Consider the following 21,450-nt stretch of genomic DNA (forward strand, 5'->3'; position numbering starts at 1 on the left):
TACACTCCAGGATACAGGATGATGGGAGTATTCTGCTTTACTATGGGCCGTGCACTCCAGGATACAGGATGATGGGAGTATTCTGCTGTACTATGGGCCGTGCTATCCAGGATACAGGATGATGGGAGTATTCTGCTGTACTATGGGCCGTACACTCCAGGATACAGGATGATGGGAGTATTCTGCAGTGCACTAACACTCTTGTCCTGTAGGCATCCATGTGTCTAAATAAAACCACGGATAGATTGGCATCAGTATTGGAGACTATGGTGCTGTATAGGGTGGTGGAGAGGTGGTAGGGGGCTGACTAATGGTGTAGTAGTGAAGTGGCCATGTGTACGGTGGTGCAGTGTGTTATGGAGGAGGGGTGAGGCTTGGAATGTACAAGTGTGGAGTAGTGGTGTGGTTGAGTTGGGTAGTAGAGAGGTGTTGGGTGGTGGAGAGGTGTAGTTTGGTAGTGGAGAGGTATGGGGCGGTGCAGTGTGAAGTAATGGTGCGGTAGAGTTTGGTGGTGGAGAGGTGTGGGGGGGGTGGTGCGGTAGAGTTGGGTGATGGAGAGGTGTGGGGTGGTGGTGGTGCAGTAGAGTTGTGTGGTGGAGAGGTGTGGGGTGGTCATGCCGTAGAGTTGGGTGGTGGAGAGGTGTGGGGTGGTGGTGGTGGAGAGGTGTGGGGTGGTAGTGCAGTAGAGTTGGGTGGTGGAGAGCTATGGGATGGAGGTGGAGAGGTGTGGGGTGGTGGTGCGGTAGAGTTGGGTGGTGGAGAGGTGTGGTGGGGTAGAGTTGGGTGGTGGAGAGGTGTGGGTGGTGGAGAGGTGTGGGTGGTGGAGAGGTGTGGGGTGGTGGTGCGGTAGAGGGGTGGTGGAGAGGTGTGGGGTGGGGAGGTGTGGGGTGGTGGTGCGGTAGAGTTGGGTGGTGGAGAGGTGTGGGGTGGTGGTGCGGTAGAGTTGGGTGGTGGAGAGGTATGGGGTGGTGGTGCGGTAGAGTTGGGTGGTGGAGAGGTATGGGGTGGTGGTGCGGTAGAGTTGGGTGGTGGAGACGTATGGGGTGGTGGTGCGGTAGAGTTGGGTGGTGGAGAGGTGTGGGATGGTGGTGCGGTAGATTTGGGTGGTGGAGAGGTGTGGGGTGGTGGTGTGGTAGAGTTGGGTGGTGGAGAGATGTGGTGCCGTAGAGTTAGGTGGTGGAGAGGTGTGGAGTGGTAGAGTTGGGTGGTGGAGAGGTGTGGTGTGGTAGAGTTGGGTGGTGGAGAGGTGTGGTGTGGTAGAGTTGGGTGATGGAGAGGTGTGGAGTGGTAGAGTTGGGTGGTGGAGAGGTGTGGGGTGGTGGTGCGGTAGAGTTGGGTGGTGGAGAGGTGTGGGATGGTGGTGCGGTAGATTTGGGTGGTGGAGAGGTGTGGGGTGGTGGAGAGATGTGGTGCCGTAGAGTTAGGTGGTGGAGAGGTGTGGAGTGGTAGAGTTGGGTGGTGGAGAGGTATGGGGTGGTGGTGGAGAGGTGTGGAGTGGTAGAGTTGGGTGGTGGAGAGGTGTGGGGTGGTGGTGCGGTAGAGTTGGGTGGTGGAGTCCATTCAGATGATAGTTCGGTGGCCATTAGAGGCCTCATGGTGTCAGCTGACAGGGTGGATGACCGGTCAGATTATGGGGAGGATGGGAACACAAGACGACCCCAGACTGAAAACTCATCCGATCCGGCTTTACTGGAGCTCAGGGTCACAGGTCACAGGGGGGTCTCCACCATTGGGCAGGACACACAGCACCTCAAATCTACAGTCGTTGACTAAAGGACCTTTCTGGGGAGTGACCTCCTGATACGGGACTATAGACAGAAGATCCTTGGGCCATACCGTGTAAGTGAAGGGTTAATAGATTATTCTCTGTCATTCTAGCCATTTCCAGAACCCTCCAGGCCCGGTCCTCATGGTTCCTAACACAGTCCCTGGTTTTCTCTCCAGGCCTCCAATCCCCTCTGGCAGTCTCGTGGTTCCAGCACGGTCTCCTCCGGTGGACGCTTCCGCTGCCCCTCATGTCGGCACGAGGTGGTCCTGGACAGGCACGGGGTGTACGGGCTACAGAGAAACCTTCTGGTAGAAAATATCATAGACATCTACAAGCAGGAGTCCTCCAGGTAAGTCCCGGGTCAGAGAGTAGTCATCACCTCTGTACTGTACAAGTGTAATACAAAGACAGCTGGGCACTAAGATGTGGGGATCATCTATACTGTGGACTATCCTCCAGATCATCTATACTGTGGGCTATCCTCCAGATCATCTATACTGTGGGCTATCCCCCCAGATCATCTATACTGTGGGCTATCCCCCCAGATCCTCTATACTGTGGGCTATCCTCCAGATCATCTATACTGTGGGCTATCCTCCAGATCATCTATACTGTGGGCTATCCTCCAGATCCTCTATACTGTGGGCTATCCTCCAGATCCTCTATACTGTGGGCTATCCTCCAGATCCTCTATACTGTGGGCTATCCTCCAGATCATCTATACTGTGGGCTATCCTCCAGATCCTCTATACTGTGGGCTATCCTCCAGATCCTCTATACTGTGGGCTATCCTCCAGATCCTCTATACTGTGGGCTATCCCCCAGATCATCTATACTGTTTGCTATCCTCCAGATCATCTATACTGTGGGCTATCCCCCAGATCTTCTATACTGTGGGCTATCCCCCAGATCATCTATACTGTGGGCTATCACCCAGATCATCTATACTGTGGGCTATCACCCAGATCATCTATACTGTGGGCTATCCCCCCAGATCCTCTATACTGTGGGCTATCCTCCAGATCATCTATACTGTGGGCTATCCTCCAGATCCTCTACACTGTGGGCTATCCTCCAGATCATCTATACTGTGGGCTATCCTCCAGATCATCTATACTGTGGGCTATCCTCCAGATCATCTATACTGTGGGCTATCCTCCAGATCATCTATACTGTGGGCTATCCCCCCAGATCCTCTATACTGTGGGCTATCCTCCAGATCCTCTATACTGTGGGCTATCACCCAGATCCTCTATTCTGTGGGTTATCCCCCAGATCCTCTACACTGTGGGCTATCCCCCCAGATCCTCTACACTGTGGGCTATCCCCCCAGATCCTCTATTATGTGGGCTACCCCCCCAGATCCTCTATTCTGTGGGCTACCCCCCCCCAGATCCTCTATTCTGTGGGCTATCCCCCAGATCATCTATACTGTAGGCTATCCCCCAGATCCTCTACACTGTGGACTATCCTCCAGATCCTCTACACTGTGGGCTATCTTTCAGATCCTCTATACTGTGGGCTATCACCCAGATCCTCTATTCTGTGGGTTATCCCCCAGATCCTCTACACTGTGGGCTATCCCCCCAGATCCTCTACACTGTGGGCTATCCCCCCAGATCCTCTATTATGTGGGCTACCCCCCCAGATCCTCTATTCTGTGGGCTACCCCCCCCAGATCCTCTATTCTGTGGGCTATCCCCCAGATCATCTATACTGTAGGCTATCCCCCAGATCCTCTACACTGTGGGCTATTCCCCAGATCCTCTACACTGTGGGCTATCTTTCAGATCCTCTACACTGTGGGCTATCCCCCCAGATCCTCTACACTGTGGGCTATCCCCCCCAGATCCTCTACACTGTGGGCTATCTTCCAGATCCTCTACACTGAGGGCTATCCTCCAGATCCTCTACACTGTGGGCTATCCTCCAGATCATCTATACTGTGGGCTATCCTCCAAATCATCTATACTGTGGGCTATCCCCACAGATCCTCTACACTGTGGGCTATCCCCACAGATCCTCTACACTGTGGGCTATCCCCCCAGATCCTCTACACTGTGGGCTATCCCCCCAGATCCTCTATTCTGTGGGCTATCCCCCAGATCATCTATACTGTGGGCTATTCTCCAGATCCTCTACACTGTGGGCTATCCCCCAGATCCTCTACACTGTGGGCTATCCCCCCAGATCCTCTACACTGTGGGCTATCCTCCAGATCCTCTACACTGTGGGCTATCTTCCAGATCCTCTACACTGTGGGCTATCTTCCAGATCCTCTACACTGTGGGCTATCCCCCCAGATCCTCTACACTGTGGGCTATCCCCCCAGATCCTCTATTCTGTGGGCTATCCCCCCAGATCCTCTATTCTGTGGGCTATCCCCCCAGATCCTCTATTCTGTGGGCTATCCCCCAGATCATCTATACTGTGGGCTATCCTCCAGATCCTCTACACTGTGGGCTATCCCCCCAGATCCTCTACACTGTGGGCTATCTTCCAGATCCTCTACACTGTGGGCTATCCTCCAGATCCTCTATACTGTGGGCTATCCTCCAGATCCTCTACACTGTGGGCTATCCTCCAGATCCTCTACACTGTGGGCTAACCCCCCAGATCCTCTACACTGTGGGCTATCCCCCAGATCCTCTACACTGTGGGCTATCCCCCCAGATCCTCTACACTGTGGGCTATCTTCCAGATCCTCTACACTGTGGGCTATCCCCCCAGATCCTCTATTCTGTGGGCTATCCCCCAGATCATCTATACTGTGGGCTATCCTCCAGATCATCTATACTGTGGGCTATCCCCCCAGATCCTCTACACTGTGGGCTATCTTCCAGATCCTCTACACTGTGGGCTATCCTCCAGATCCTCTATACTGTGGGCTATCCTCCAGATCCTCTACACTGTGGGCTATCCCCCCAGATCCTCTACACTGTGGGCTATCTTCCAGATCCTCTACACTGTGGGCTATCCTCCAGATCCTCTATACTGTGGGCTATCCTCCAGATCCTCTACTCCGTGGGCTATCCTCCAGATCCTCTACACTGTGGGCTATCCCCCCAGATCCTCTACACTGTGGGCTATCCCCCCAGATCCTCTATTCTGTGGGCTATCCCCCAGATCCTCTATTCTGTGGGCTATCCCCCAGATCATCTATACTGTGGGCTATCCCCCCAGATCCTCTACACTGTGGGCTATCTTCCAGATCATCTACACTGAGGGCTATCCTCCAGATCCTCTACACTGTGGGCTATCCTCCAGATCATCTATACTGTGGGCTATCCCCCCCAGATCCTCTACACTGTGGGCTATCTTCCAGATCCTCTACACTGTGGGCTATTTTCCAGATCCTCTACACTGTGGGCTATCCTCCAGATCCTCTACACTGTGGGCTATCTTCCAGATCCTCTACACTGTGGGCTATCCCCCCAGATCCTCTACACTGTGGGCTATCTTCCAGATCCTCTACACTGTGGGCTATCCTCCAGATCCTCTACACTGTGGGCTATCCTCCAGATCCTCTACACTGTGGGCTATCCTCCAGATCCTCTACACTGTGGGCTATCCTCCAGATCCTCTACACTGTGGGCTATCCTCCAGATCCTCTACGCTGTGGGCTATCCCCCAGATCCTCTACACTGTGGGCTATCCCCCCAGATCCTCTACACTGTGGGCTATCTTCCAGATCATCTACACTGAGGGCTATCCTCCAGATCCTCTACACTGTGGGCTATCCTCCAGATCATCTATACTGTGGGCTATCCCCCCCAGATCCTCTACACTGTGGGCTATCTTCCAGATCCTCTACACTGTGGGCTATTTTCCAGATCCTCTACACTGTGGGCTATCCTCCAGATCCTCTACACTGTGGGCTATCTTCCAGATCCTCTACACTGTGGGCTATCCCCCCAGATCCTCTACACTGTGGGCTATCTTCCAGATCCTCTACACTGTGGGCTATCCTCCAGATCCTCTACACTGTGGGCTATCCTCCAGATCCTCTACACTGTGGGCTATCCTCCAGATCCTCTATACTGTGGGCTATCCTCCAGATCCTCTACACTGTGGGCTATCCTCCAGATCCTCTACACTGTGGGCTATCCTCCAGATCCTCTACGCTGTGGGCTATCTTCCAGATCCTCTATAACGGGAGTTGTCCTGCAGATCCTGTATACAGGGGCTCTCCTACACATCCTAAACAACAACTTTTAGGGGTGCCCCCCAAAAGGGGTTAACCCTAAAACTAGAAATCCCCCCTATATGTATTAGAATACCCAATGCTTTATTTCAATCATCTAAAAATTGTGATATGGAAACAAAAACCGTGTATGTGCTCTTTAAAAACGCAGCCTCTGCTCAGTCATGTGACTGTGAAGGTCCTATGGCATGCCAAGTGGTTCTGTAGTATTCAGCTGGGAGCTGTGGGGAGTCCCTTGAGAAAGTCAGCGTGGCGTGACGAAACGTCGGGGGGCGGATGGCCAAGCAGCAGTATAACAGTGAACGTCCACAGCTCCCAGCTGAATACTACAGAACCACTTGGCATGCCATAGGACCTTCACAGTCACATGACTGAGCAGAGGCTGCGTTTTTAAAGAGCACATACACGGTTTTTGTTTCCATATCACAATTTTTAGATGATTGAAATAAAGCATTGGGTATTCTAATACATATAGGGGGGATTTCTAGTTTTAGGGTTAACCCCTTCTGGGGGGGGGGGCACCCCTAAAAGTAGTTTTTTAGATTAATGCCCTGGAATCCTCGGGGGTATTTGTTGTTTAACTCCCACACATCCTGTCCTTTAGCTCCTCTATCCTTTTATAGTGTGGGGCCCCTGAGATATCCATGTGGCCCCGGTTGTTATAATGAAGCTGAGATCCTGTCCTTTAGCTCCTCTATTTTTTTTATTGTGGGGCCCCTGAGATGTCTGTGTGGCCCCCGGTTGTTATAATGAGATCCTGTCCTTTAGCTCCTCTATCCTCTATCCTATATTGTGGGGCCCCTGAGATGTGGCCCCTGGTTGTTATAGTGAGATCCTGTCCTTTAGCCCCTCTATCCTTTATATTGTGGGGCCCCTGAGATGTGGCCCCTGGTTGTTATAGTGAGGTCTATGTCTTCCAGGCCTCTGAACACCAAGACGGAGCAGCACCTGATGTGCGATGAGCACGAGGACGAGAAGATCAACATCTACTGCCTGACATGTGAGACCCCCACCTGCTCCATGTGTAAGGTGTTTGGGGCCCACAAGGACTGTGAGGTGGCCCCTCTCTCCAGCATCTACAAAAGACAGAAGGTACCATGTTGGGGGGGGGGTATGTATGCCCCTGTAGGGCCCGGTTGTTATGTTGGGGGGGTATGTATGCCCCTGTAGGGCCCGGTTGTTATGTTGGGGGAGTATGTGTGCCCCTGTAGGGCCCGGTTCTTATGTTGGGGGGGGGGGGGGATGTGTGCCCCTGTAGGGCCCGGTTATTATGTTGGGGGGGGGGGGGATGTGTGCCCCTGTAGGGCCTGGTTCTTATGTTGGGGGGGGGGGGATGTGTGCCCCTGTAGGGCCCGGTTGTTATGTTGGGGGGGGGATGTGTGCCCCTGTAGGGCCCGGTTCTTATGTTGGGGGGGGGGGAGTATGTGTGCCCCTGTAGGGCCTGGTTCTTATGTTGGGGAGGGGGGGTGGGGGTATGTGTGCCCCTGTAGGGCCTGGTTCTTATGTTGGGGGGGGGGTATGTGTGCCCCTGTAGGGCCTGGTTCTTATGTTGGGGGGGGGGGGGGGGATGTGTGCCCCTGCAGGGCCCGGTTCTTATGTTGGGGGGGATGTGTGCCCCTGTAGGGCCTGGTTCTTATGTTGGGAGGGGGGGGTATGTGTGCCCCTGTAGGGCCTGGTTCTTATGTTGGGGGGGGGGGGGGGATGTGTGCCCCTGCAGGGCCCGGTTCTTATGTTGGGGGGGATGTGTGCCCCTGTAGGGCCTGGTTCTTATGTTGGGAGGGGGGGGGTATGTGTGCCCCTGTAGGGCCCGGTTCTTATGTTGGGGGGGGGGGGGGTATGTGTGCCCCTGTAGGGCCCGTTTCTTATGTTGGGGGGGGGTATGTGTGCCCCTGTAGGGCCCGGTTCTTATGTTGGGGGGGATGTGTGCCCCTGTAGGGCCTGGTTCTTATGTTGGGAGGGGGGGGGTATGTGTGCCCCTGTAGGGCCTGGTTCTTATGTTGGGGGGGGGGTATGTGTGCCCCTGTAGGGCCTGGTTCTTATGTTGGGGGGGGTATGTGTGCCCCTGTAGGGCCTGGTTCTTATGTTGGGGGGGGAGTATGTGTGCCCCTGTAGGGCCTGGTTCTTATGTTGGGGGGGGGGGTATGTGGGCCCCTGTAGGGCCCGGTTCTTATGTTGGGGGGGGGGGTATGTGTGCCCCTGTAGGGCCTGGTTCTTATGTTGGGGGGGGGGGGTATGTGTGCCCCTGTAGGGCCTGGTTCTTATGTTGGGGGGGGGGGTATGTGTGCCCCTGTAGGGCCCGGTTCTTATGTTGGGGGGGGTATATGTGCCCGTGTAGGGCCCGGTTCTTATGTTGGGGGGTATGTGGGCCCCTGTAGAGCCCGGTTCTTGTGTTGGGGGGTATGTATGCCCCTGTAGAGCCTGGTACTTATGTTGGGGGGGGGGGGGGGGGTATATGTGCCCGTGTAGGGCCCGGTTCTTATGTTGGGGGGTATGTGTGCCCCTGTAGGGCCCGGTTCTTATGTTGGGGGGGTATGTATGCCCCTGTAGGGCCCATTTCTTATGTTGGGGGGTATGTGTGCCCCTGTAGGGCCCGGTTCTAATGTTAGGGGGTATGTGTGCCCCTGTAGGGCCCGGTTCTTATGTTGGGGGGTATGTGTGCCTCTGTAGGGCCCGGTTCTTATGTTGGGGGGGTATGTGTGCCCCTGTAGGGCCCGGTTCTTATGTTGGGGGGGGGGTATGTGTGCCCCTGTAGGGCCCGGTTCTTATGTTGGGGGGTATGTGTGCCCCTGTAGGGCCCGGTTCTTATATTGGGGGGGGGGGGTGTATGTGTGCCCCTGTAGGGCCCGGTTCTTATGTTGGGGGGGTATGTGGGCCCCTGTAGGGCCCGGTTCTTATGTTGGGGGGGTATGTGTGCCCCTGTAGGGCCCGGTTCTTATGTTGGGGGGGGGGGTGTATGTGTGCCCCTGTAGGGCCCGGTTCTTATGTTGGGGGGTTATGTGGGCCCCTGTAGGGCCCAGTTCTTATGTTGGGGGGGGTATGTGGGCCCCTGTAGGGCCCGGTTCTTTTGTTGGGGGGTATGTGGGCCCCTGTAGGGCCCGGTTCTTATGTTGGGGGGGTATGTGGGCCCCTGTAGGGCCCGGTTCTTATGTTGGGGGGGTATGTGGGCCCCTGTAGGGCCCGGTTCTTATGTTGGGGGGGTATGTGGGCCCCTGTAGGGCCCGGTTCTTATGTTGGGGGGGGTGTATGTGGGCCCCTGTAGGGCCCGGTTCTTATGTTGGGGGGTATGTGGGCGCCTGTAGGGCCCGGTTCTTATGTTGGGGGGTATGTGTGCCCCCGTAGGGCCCGGTTCTTATGTTGGGGGGGTATGTGGGCCCCTGTAGGGCCCGGTTCTTATGTTGGGGGGTATGTGGGCGCCTGTAGGGCCCGGTTCTTATGTTGGGGGGTATGTGGGCCCCTGTAGGGCCCGGTTCTTATGTTGGGGGATATGTGGGCCCCTGTAGGGCCCGGTTCTTATGTTGGGGGGTATGTGGGCCCCTGTAGGGCCCGGTTCTTATGTTGGGGGGTATGTATGCCCCTGTAGGGCCCGGTTCTTATGTTGGGGGGTATGTGGGCCCCTGTAGGGCCCGGTTCTTATGTTGGGGGGTATGTGGGCGCCTGTAGGGCCCGGTTCTTATGTTGGGGGGTATGTGGGCCCCTGTAGGGCCCGGTTCTTATGTTGGGGGGTATGTGGGCCCCTGTAGGGCCCGGTTCTTATGTTGGGGGGGGTATGTGGGCCCCTGTAGGGCCCGGTTCTTATGTTGGGGGGTATGTGGGCCCCTGTAGGGCCCGGTTCTTATGTTGGGGGGTATGTGGGCCCCTGTAGGGCCCGGTTCTTATGTTGGGGGGTATGTGGGCCCCTGTAGGGCCCGGTTCTTATGTTGGGGGGTATGTGGGCCCCTGTAGGGCCCGGTTCTTATGTTGGGGGGTATGTGGGCCCCTGTAGGGCCCGGTTCTTATGTTGGGGGGTATGTGGGCCCCTGTAGCCTTATCTCATACATTATTCCATCCAGTGACCTGAGTATTTCCACAGAGCGACCTCAGTGACGGGATCGCAATGCTGGTGGCCGGGAACGACCGAATCCAGGCGATCATCACCCAGATGGAGGAAATCTGTAAGAGCATAGAGGTGAGGGGAGCGAGTATATACTGTGTGTGAGGATATCCCATGTGTATACTGTGTGTGAGGATATCCTGTGTGTATATACTGTGTGTGAGGATATCCCATGTGTATACTGTGTGTGAGGATATCCTGTGTGTATATACGGTGTGTGAGGATATCCCGTGTGGCTATACTGTGTGTGAGGATATCCTGTGTGTGTATACTGTGTGTGAGGATATCCCGTGTGTATATACTGTGTGTGAGGATATCCCGTGTGTATATACTGTGTGTGAGGATATCCCGTGTGTATATACTGTGTGTGAGGATATCCCATGTGTATACTGTGTGTGAGGATATCCCATGTGTATACTGTGTGTGAGGATATCCCATGTGTATACTGTGTGTGAGGATATCCCGTGTGTATACTGTGTGTGAGGATATCCCGTGTGGATATACTGTGTGTGAGGATATCCTGTGTGTATACTGTGTGTGAGGATATCCTGTGTGTGTATACTGTGTGTGAGGATATCCCGTGTGTGTATACTGTGTGTGAGGATATCCCGTGTGTATATACTGTGTGTGAGGATATCCCGTGTGTATACTGTGTGTGAGGATATCCCGTGTGTATACTGTGTGTGAGGATATCCCGTGTGTATACTGTGTGTGAGGATATCCCGTGTGTATACTGTGTGTGAGGATATCCCGTGTGTATACTGTGTGTGAGGATATCCCGTGTGTATATACTGTGTGTGAGGATATCCCGTGTGTATATACTGTGTGTGAGGATATCCCATGTGTATACTGTGTGTGAGGATATCCCATGTATATACTGTGTGTGAGGATATCCCGTGTGTATATACTGTGTGTGAGGATATCCCATGTGTATACTGTGTGTGAGGATATCCCATGTGTATACTGTGTGTGAGGATATCCCGTGTGTATATACGGTGTGTGAGGATATCCTGTGTGTGTATACTGTGTGTGAGGATATCCCGTGTGTGTATATACTGTGTGTGAGGATATCCGGTGTGTGTATATACTGTGTGTGAGGATATCCCGTGTGTATATACTGTGTGTGAGGATATCCCGTGTGTATATACTGTGTGTGAGGATATCCCGTGTGTATATACTGTGTGTGTGAGGATATCCATATATATACTGTGTGTGTATATACTGTGTGTGAGCATATCCCATGTGTAAACTGTGTGTGAGGATATCCCATGTGTATATACTGTGTGTGAGGATATCTATATATATATATATATATATATATATATATACTGTGCATGAGGATATCCTGTGTGTATATACTGTGTGTGAGGATATCCCGTGTGTATATACCGTGTGTGAGGATATCCCGTGTGTATATACTATTTGTGAGGATATTCATATAAATATACTATGTGTGAGGATATCCCATGTGTATACTGTGTGTGAGGATATCCCATGTGTATATACTGTGTGTTAGGATATCCCATGTGTATATACTGTATGTGAGGATATCCCGTGTGTATATACTGTGTGTGAGGATATCCCATGTGTGTATGCTGTGTGTGAGGATATCCCATGTGTACATACTGTATGTGAGGATATTCCATGTGTATATACTGTGTGTGATTATATCCCGTGTTTATATACTGTGTGTGAGGATATACTGTGTGTGAGGATATCCTGTGTGTATATACTGTGTGTGAGGATATCCCATGTGTGTATGCTGTGTGTGAGGATATCCCATGTGTATATACTGTGTGTGAGGATATCCCGTGTATATCCTGTGTGTGAGGATATCCCGTGTGTGTATACTGTGTGTGAGGATATCCTGTGTGTGTATACTGTGTGTGAGGATATCCCGTGTGTGTATACTGTGTGTGAGGATATCCCGTGTGTGTATACTGTGTGTGAGGATATCCCGTGTGGATATACTGTGTGTGAGGATATCCCGTGTGGATATACTGTGTGTGAGGATATCCCGTGTGTGTATATACTGTGTGTGAGGATATCCCGTGTGTGTATATATACTGTGTGTGAGGATGTCCCGTGCGTGTATATACTGTGTGTGAGGATATCCCGTGTGTGTATATACTGTGTGTGAGGATATCCCGTGTGTATATATACTGTGTGTGAGGATATCCCGTGTGTGTATATACTGTGTGTGAGGATATCCCGTGTGTGTATATACTGTGTGTGAGGATATCCCGTGTGTGTATATACTGTGTGTGAGGATGTCCCGTGTGTGTATATACAGTGTGTGAGGATATCCCGTGTGTGTATATACTGTGTGTGAGGATATCCCGTGTGTGTATATACTGTGTGTGAGGATATCCCGTGTGTGTATATACTGTGTGTGAGGATATCCTGTGTGTGTGTATATACTGTGTGTGAGGATATCCCGTGTGTGTATATACTGTGTGTGAGGATGTCCCGTGTGTGTATATACTGTGTGTGAGGATGTCCCGTGTGTGTATATACAGTGTGTGAGGATATCCCGTGTGTGTATATACTGTGTGTGAGGATATCCCGTGTGTGTATATACTGTGTGTGAGGATATCCGGTGTGTGTATATACTGTGTGTGAGGATATCCGGTGTGTGTATATACTGTGTGTGAGGATATCCCGTGTGTGTATATACTGTGTGTGAGGATATCCCGTGTGTGTATATACTGTGTGTGAGGATATCCGGTGTGTGTATATACTGTGTGTGAGGATATCCGGTGTGTGTATATACTGTGTGTGAAGATATCCCGTGTGTGTATATACTGTGTGTGAGGATATCCGGTGTGTGTATATACTGTGTGTGAGGATATCCCGTGTGTGTATATACTGTGTGTGAGGATATCCCGTGTGTGTATATACTGTGTGTGAGGATATCCCGTGTGTGTATATACTGTGTGTGAGGATATCCCGTGTGTGTATATACTGTGTGTGAGGATATCCCGTGTGTGTATATACTGTGTGTGAGGATATCCCGTGTGTGTATATACTGTGTGTGAGGATATCCCGTGTGTGTATATACTGTGTGTGAGGATATCCCGTGTGTGTATATACTGTGTGTGAGGATATCCGGTGTGTGTATATACTGTGTGTGAGGATATCCGGTGTGTGTATATACTGTGTGTGAGGATATCCGGTGTGTGTATATACTGTGTGTGAGGATATCCCGTGTGTGTATATACTGTGTGTGAGGATATCCCGTGTGTGTATATACTGTGTGTGAGGATATCCCGTGTGTGTATATACTGTGTGTGAGGATATCCCGTGTGTACACGTCATGTTTTCACCATATTGAAGCCCCACTTATTGGCACCTCTCAGGAGCCTCCGTCACTAGTGTATCTAATCTTCTCACATGTGATACCCTCACCAGTCATCTCCAAAGATAGTTTAGGGAGGTGCCCCCCATTTATAGAGGGTCCCCATTATAACAACAGGAAAGAACCACCTGTAGATCTCTGGACCTGGAGCTGATAGTATAACTTCTGGGGTATCCAATGCCCTGTATCTAAGCTTCTTACATACAATAATGTCACTGGTGTATCTAAGCTTCTTACATACAATAATGTCACTGGTGTATCTAAGCTTCTTACATACAATAATGTCACTGGTGTATCTAAGCTTCTTACATACAATAATGTCACTGCTGTATCTAAGCTTCTTACGTACAATAATGTCACTGCTGTATCTAAGCTTCTTTCATACAATAATGTCACTGGTGTATCTAAGCTTCTGACATACAATAATGTCACTGGTGTATCTAAGCTTCTTACATACAATAATGTCACTGGTGTATCTAAGCTTCTTACATACAATAATGTCACTGCTGTATCTAAGCTTCTTACGTACAATAATGTCACTGCTGTATCTAAGCTTCTTTCATACAATAATGTCACTGGTGTATCTAAGCTTCTGACATACAATAATGTCACTGGTGTATCTAAGCTTCTTACATACAATAATGTCACTGCTGTATCTAAGCTTCCTACATACAATAATGTAACTGCTGTATATAAGCCTCTGACATGTGATACCATCATTGGTGTATCTAAACCTCTGACAAGTGGTACAGTCCCCAGTGTATCTAAGCCTCTGACATGTGATACAGTCACCAGTGTATCAAAGCCTCTGACCTGTGATACAGTCCCCAGTGCATCTAAGCCTCTGACATGTGATACAGTCAACAGTGTATCTAAACCTCTGACAAGTGATACAGTCACCAGTGTGTCTAAGCTTCTGACATGTGATAGTCACCAGTGTATATAAGCCTCTGACATGTGATACAGTCCCCAGTGTATCTAAGCCTCTGACATGTGATAGTCACCAGTGTATATAAGCCTCTGACATGTGATACAGTCACCAGTGTATCTAAGCCTCTGACATGTGATACAGTCCTTTCTGCCCTTATTACAGGACAACAGCCGCAGACAGAAGCAGCACCTCAGCCAGCGCTTTGACTCCTTGTATAACATCCTGGAGGAGCGGAAGAAGGAGCTGCTGCAGAACATCGCCCGCGAGCAGGAGGAGAAGCTGCAGTACGTCCGGGGTCTCATCCGTCAACATGGAGACCACCTGGAAGTCACCTCCAAGCTGGTGGAGACCGCCATACAGTCTATGGATGAACCGCAGATGGCACAGTTCCTGCAGGTGAGTGGGGGAGGGGCATCAGTAGTCACCACTCATTAGTCAGTGACTAAATCCAGTCATTAAATGAGGGTCTCGTGTCTTCTCTCTTACAGCAAGGAAAGGAGCTGATAAAGAAGTGAGTGTCCGGGGAGGAGACTGCGTCCTGTCTCATCTCCTGTGGGACGTCTCCATCATGACTGGTCACTTCCTGTCATGTCCTCACATATTACATCACTTCCTGTCATGTCCTCTCATATTACATCACTTCCTGTCATGTCCTCACATATTACATCACTTCCTGTCATGTTCTCACATATTACATCACTTCCTGTCATGTCCTCACATATTACATCACTTCCTGTCATGTTCTCACATATTACATCACTTCCTGTCATGTCCTCACCTATTACATCACTTCCTGTCATGTCCTCACATATTACATCACTTCCTGTCATTACCTCACATATTACATCACTTCCTGTCATGTTCTCACATATTACATCACTTCCTGTCATGTCCTCTCATATTACATCACTTCCTGTCATGTTCTCACATATTACATCACTTCCTGTCATGTCCTCTCATATTACATCACTTCCTGTCATGTCCTCACATATTACATCACTTCCTGTCATGCCCTCTCATATTACATCACTTCCTGTCATGTCCTCACATATTACATCACTTCCTGTCATGTTCTCACATATTACATCACTTCCTGTCATGTCCTCACATATTACATCACTTCCTGTCATGTTCTCACATTTTACATCACTTCCTGTCATGTTCTCACATATTACATCACTTCCTGTCATGTCCTCTCATATTACATCACTTCCTGTCCTCTCCTCTCATATTACATCACTTCCTGTCATGTTCTCACATATTACATCACTTCCTGTCATTACCTCACATATTACATCACTTCCTGCCATGTTCTCACATATTACATCACTTCCTGTCATGTCCTCTCATATTACATCACTTCCTGTCCTCTCCTCTCATATTACATCACTTCCTGTCATGTTCTCACATATTACATCACTTCCTGTCATGTCCTCACATATTACATCACTTCCTGTCATGTTCTCACATATTACATCACTTCCTGTCATGTCCTCACATATTACATCACTTCCTGTCATGTCCTCAGATATTACATCACTTCCTGTCATGTTCTCACATATTACATCACTTCCTGTCATGTCCTCACATATTACATCACTTCCTGCCATGTCCTCACATATTACATCACTTCCTGTCATGTCCTCACATATTACATCACTTCCTGTCATGTCCTCACATATTACATCACTTCCTGTCATGTCCTCACATATTACATCACTTCCTGTCATGTCCTCACATATTACATCACTTCCTGTCATGTCCTCACATATTACATCACTTCCTGTCATGTCCTCACATATTACATCACTTCCTGTCATGTCCTCACATATTACATCACTTCCTGCCATGTCCTCACATATTACATCACTTCCTGCCATGTCCTCACATATTACATCACTTCCTGTCATCTCCTCTCATATTACATCACTTCCTGTCATGTCCTCACATATTACATCACTTCCTGCCATGTCCTCACATATTACATCACTTCCTGCCATGTCCTCACATATTACATCACTTCCTGCCATGTCCTCACATATTACATCGCTTCCTGTCATGTCCTCACATATTACATCGCTTCCTGTCATGTCCTCACATATTACATCGCTTCCTGCCATGTCCTCACATATTACATCACTTCCTGTCATGTCCTCACATATTACATCACTTCCTGCCATGTCCTCTCATATTACATCACTTCCTATCATGTCCTCTCATATTACATCACTTCCTGTCATCTCCTCACATATTACATCACTTCCTGCCATGTCCTCACATATTACATCACTTCCTGTCATGTCCTCACATATTACATCACTTCCTGCCATGTCCTCTCATATTACATCACTTCCTATCATGTCCTCTCATATTACATCACTTCCTGTCATCTCCTCACATATTACATCACTTCCTGTCATGTCCTCTCATATTACATCACTTCCTGTCATGTCCTCACATATTACATCACTTCCTGCCATGTCCTCTCATATTACATCACTTCCTATCATGTCCTCTCATATTACATCACTTCCTGTCATCTCCTCACATATTACATCACTTCCTGTCATGTCCTCTCATATTACATCACTTCCTGTCATGTCCTCACATATTACATCACTTCCTGTCATGTCCTCACATATTACATCACTTCCTGTCATGTCCTCGCATATTACATCACTTCCTGTCATGTCCTCGCATATTACATCACTTCCTGTCATGTCCTCACATATTACATCACTTCCTGCCATGTCCTCACATATTACATCACTTCCTGCCATGTCCTCACATATTACATCACTTCCTGCCATGCCCTCTCATATTACATCACTTCCTGTCATGTCCTCACATATTACATCACTTCCTGCCATGTTCTCTCATATTACATCACTTCCTGTCATCTTCTCTCATATTACATCACTTCCTGTCATGTTCTCACATATTACATCACTTCCTGTCATGTTCTCACATATTACATCACTTCCTGCCATGCCCTCTCATATTACATCACTTCCTGTCATGTCCTCTCATATTACATCACTTCCTGTCATCTTCTCACATATTACATCACTTCCTGTCATGTTCTCTCATATTACATCACTTCCTGTCATGTCCTCTCATATTACATCACTTCCTGTCATCTTCTCTCATATTACATCACTTCCTGTCATGTCCTCACATATTACATCACTTCCTGTCATGTCCTCACGTATTACATCACTTCCTGCCAACGTCTCCATCATGTCCTTCTGTCATGTCTCATCATCTTCCATATCTTCTTATGTTGTTCTTGTACCGTATTAGACCTTCTTCCTACCTACCTACTACCTAACTTCTACCTACCTTCTACCTTCCTACTTAACTTCTACTGAACTACCTTCTACCTACTACCTGCCTTCTACCTACCTACTTACCTCATACCTACCTACTTTCTACCTACCTACTACCTACCTACTACCTTCTACCTACCTAACTTCTACCTAACTAACTTCCTACCTTTTACCTACTACCTACCTTCTACCTACCTACTTGCCTTTTACCTAACTACCTACCTTCTACCTACCTATCCCCATTTCCATCCTGTCTCCCCCCCATATCCTCAGGTTTGTCCCTTTTTTTTCCCACAGGATCACAGACATGTCCAAAGTTTCCACAATAGACCGTCCAGACCCCGGCTACGAAACTATGGACCACTTCTGCGTCAATGTGGATCATGTGTCTGAGATGCTGAGGACCATCGACTTCCACTTAGGTAAGGGGGGGTGGGGGGCATCTCCTGCAGCTCCATGATATAACAAGGTTACCTGGAGCAATAATATTTATTACATTTATTACAGAATACGCCCCAATTCTGAGCTGAGACCTGCCTAGACTCCACTCACCTCTCATATCACACATGAAAAACAAAGAATCCCTGAATATTATCACACGTGAAACAGACTGTACCCAAATAATATCACTTGTGAAACAGACTGTACCCAAATGATAGCAGACGTGAAACAGACTTCAGCCAAATATCACACTGTCACGATCATACCCTATCGGTCCAGCCAAGACATTATAGAGAGTGTGATGGTGTAAGGGTTAAAGCCACCAGACCTCTGGGTATCCACTACTAGTCCCAGCAAGTCACCAAATTAACCCTTAGATAAACGTGTTTCCACCAGAGCCTCCTTCAGAAAGGTGAGCTCATATTTAGAGATCAAAGACCAGAACTGATTAATTAAACATTTAATCTGATAAAAGGTATCACAGTGCTATATATATATATATATATATATATACATACACATACATATACAGGAACAAATGACATACAGGTATAAAAATATATAGAAGAGTTTAGCAAGACAAGTTCAGAAAGCAAATGATGAAGTTCTTACAGCATGATGATATAGCAGTCCTTGGGAGTGAGAGTCCAGCTCTTGTCAGCTTTTGGCACAGCCTTGAACACCAGTTGAGTCCAGCATTTTAAGTCTCATCTCTGCTTCTTTGGAGGGAAACTCCATTCCCCCTCCCCTCTGATCCCACCAGGGGGTCTTCTCTCTTCCTGGCCCCTTATCTGTTTGATTATATGATGGGACTAGGGTGCATGACTTCAAAGGAGATACCAAACAGCCAGACCCCCAATAAAATGCAATACACAAACCCACAGTCTGAATGACCCCTCACCCCTGCAGGTCTTAGTTTATACACAGATACAATAATAAAACACATGTATGTTTCCATAATCAGGCCTTGGGCCTGATACCTCCCCCTTAAGATGGGGACAGAGAGATCTTTCCTCTCCAGGCTGATAGATCTGTCTCCATTAACCATCTATTTCTCTTCTTGACACCACAGGCCCTGCATTCCCAGTAAAGATGGCACTGAAGGGGCCTAGTACCTGATTAAGCCGCCTCCTCCTGTGGATTGATCTCCACATCCTGAAGGGATCCCTGGCTCTTAGCTTCCTCCACTAGGTCCAGTAGGGGATCACTACCCAGCCCTTCCTCTGGTGCACTACATACGCTGAGTACCACCTCCTCAGGGCCATAGTATGCCATATTAATGTGGTACTGTCTCTGCCTCTGACCTTTCTCATCAAGGGCAACTACATATGTGGTGGGTTCTAGGCACTGTAGAATGGGGAAGGGACCCTCCCAGGCGGCCTGCAACTTATTGTGCCTGATGGGGTTCAGAACCATTCCCTTCTGTCCCACTTCATAGACCCGGTCCGATGCATTGTGATCGTACCAGTACTTCTGCCTGGACTGTGCTGCTGTGAGGTTGTCCTGTACCAGCCCAGTCAGTGTCTGCATCCTGTCCCTGAATCTCAGAACATACTCCACCACAGAAGTCTCAGGGGCAGGTAGCCCCCCTTCCCATTCCTCCCTAACTAAATCTCGGGGTCCCCGCACTTTGTGACCATACAATAACTCAAAGGGCGAGAAACCTGCAGGCTCTTGGGGTACCTCCCTGTAAGCGAATAACAGATGGGGTAAATACTTTCCCAGTCTCTGCCCTCTGATTCTACAAATGTTTTTAGCATTTGTTTCAAGGTGCCATTGTTACCGGACACTCTGTCCAACCAATGTAGAGAGTTGTGATCAGTTATGACAGTAAAATCCCTGCCGTACAGGTACGGCTGTAATGTTTCCAAAGCCCAGACCACAGCTAGACATTCCTTCTCTATGACCGCATAGGCCACTCCCAAATGTCCTGCCAGGGGGGTCTCATGGGCCAACCTCAGCAGCTCTTTCCTGTACTGCCTAGGAACCACTAACGGCCTTTCTCCCTCCTGGGCCCCTAGCATGCCTTTGGAAAGGGACTCCCAGTACAAGATATCATTTTCCCAATATACCCGATGCCCATCTGTGTCAACACCTGTATGTTCAGCACATTGTCTCAGCCCTTCAAGGGAAGGGTCACTGCGCAGAGCTTCCCGGAAATGCTCATTTCCCTCCCCCCATCTTGTGTCATCAGGGAGCACATTTCCCCAAGGTGAACTAGCATCTCCACCTTCCTCTCCCTCAGTTCCAGACATAACAATACAGGCATCATACACAGGGCTATCACTCCTTCCCTCCTCCTTAGGCTCACAGGATTTGGATATATCACTCACTGCTGGTCCCTCATCCTTACATGTCACCAGGGGCACACCAACCCCTCCCCCTAGCCCATCTCCACTAGGTTTTGGCATTGGCAATGCATTGTCACCACATTTTACAATACACCCCATTCCACTTTTGGAAAACATTACTGGTTCAGTCACAGGTAAACAATTATCAATCCCCTGCACCCCCTCCCAGTTTCCACATCTCACAGTGTCTCCCAAAGTCTCGCACAGTACCTCAGAATGAACAGGGCTCTCTCCTAGCCCTGCCGGTGTGCAGGTAGTGTCCTCTGGAGCGTAATGATAGAGCATCAGACCCAAATCATTCCCCAGCAGAACATTAACAGGGATGTCCTCAGAGACCCCCACCTTCCGCAAACCTTTGCCTGTACCCCAATCCAGGTACACACGGGCCATGAGCACAGCAGGCCGCACACCTCCAATTCCTTTTAAAGCCATGGTTCTTCCAGGGATGATGTCCTCTGTATCCACCACTTCAGGCCGCACCAAGGTAAAGAAGGCTCCAGAATCTCGTAACCCCACTGTCACCCACAGTTACACTCTGCAGGTTATCCACTCTTTTCTCCACCACTCTGGACACCAGAAGAACGGCTGTGTGTCCTCCAGCTACTGGTGGAGAATTCTTTTTGTTGGGGCAAGTGGCACTCAGGTGCCCAATATTGTTGCATCTGTAACTTTGGCGGGTGTCCCCCTGACCCAATGTGGCTCCTGTTGCTTTTGGTGCTGATGGCAATTTTCCGGCTGGCCTGGTGGTGCTTTGTGGTTGTGTGGCTCCCCTCCAGGTACTTGCTCCGGCTTGTGCAGATCCACGCTTTGCTGCTGGCGCCCGGTTGCTGGCGAAGTCATCTCCAAGTTTGGCTGCTTCCGTTGCTGTCTTGGCCTTGCGGTCCAAAATCCACTCTCTGGCTTCAAAGCTCCGTGTTTGGAGAAACTGATCCAGGACCATCAAGTCCTCCAGGGCCTCATAGGTAGTGACTTGTAGGC

The 21,450-nt window shown here is 49.6% G+C and overlaps 1 protein-coding gene across 1 annotated transcript in view; it reads left to right on the top strand.

The window, feature by feature from the left end:
• Positions 1-21,450, top strand: part of TRIM54 (tripartite motif containing 54) — a 48,832-nt gene that overhangs the window by 14,526 nt on the left and 12,856 nt on the right. The window contains exons 2-7 of the mRNA XM_056552871.1: positions 1,945-2,117; positions 6,893-7,064; positions 10,042-10,137; positions 14,514-14,747; positions 14,840-14,862; positions 17,978-18,102. Coding sequence (XP_056408846.1) covers positions 1,945-2,117; positions 6,893-7,064; positions 10,042-10,137; positions 14,514-14,747; positions 14,840-14,862; positions 17,978-18,102 — 823 coding nt within the window. The remainder of the gene's footprint in view (positions 1-1,944; positions 2,118-6,892; positions 7,065-10,041; positions 10,138-14,513; positions 14,748-14,839; positions 14,863-17,977; positions 18,103-21,450) is intronic.

Source organism: Hyla sarda, unplaced genomic scaffold (assembly GCF_029499605.1).
Source record: "Hyla sarda isolate aHylSar1 unplaced genomic scaffold, aHylSar1.hap1 scaffold_2017, whole genome shotgun sequence".
NCBI classification, from domain to species: Eukaryota; Metazoa; Chordata; class Amphibia; order Anura; family Hylidae; genus Hyla; species Hyla sarda.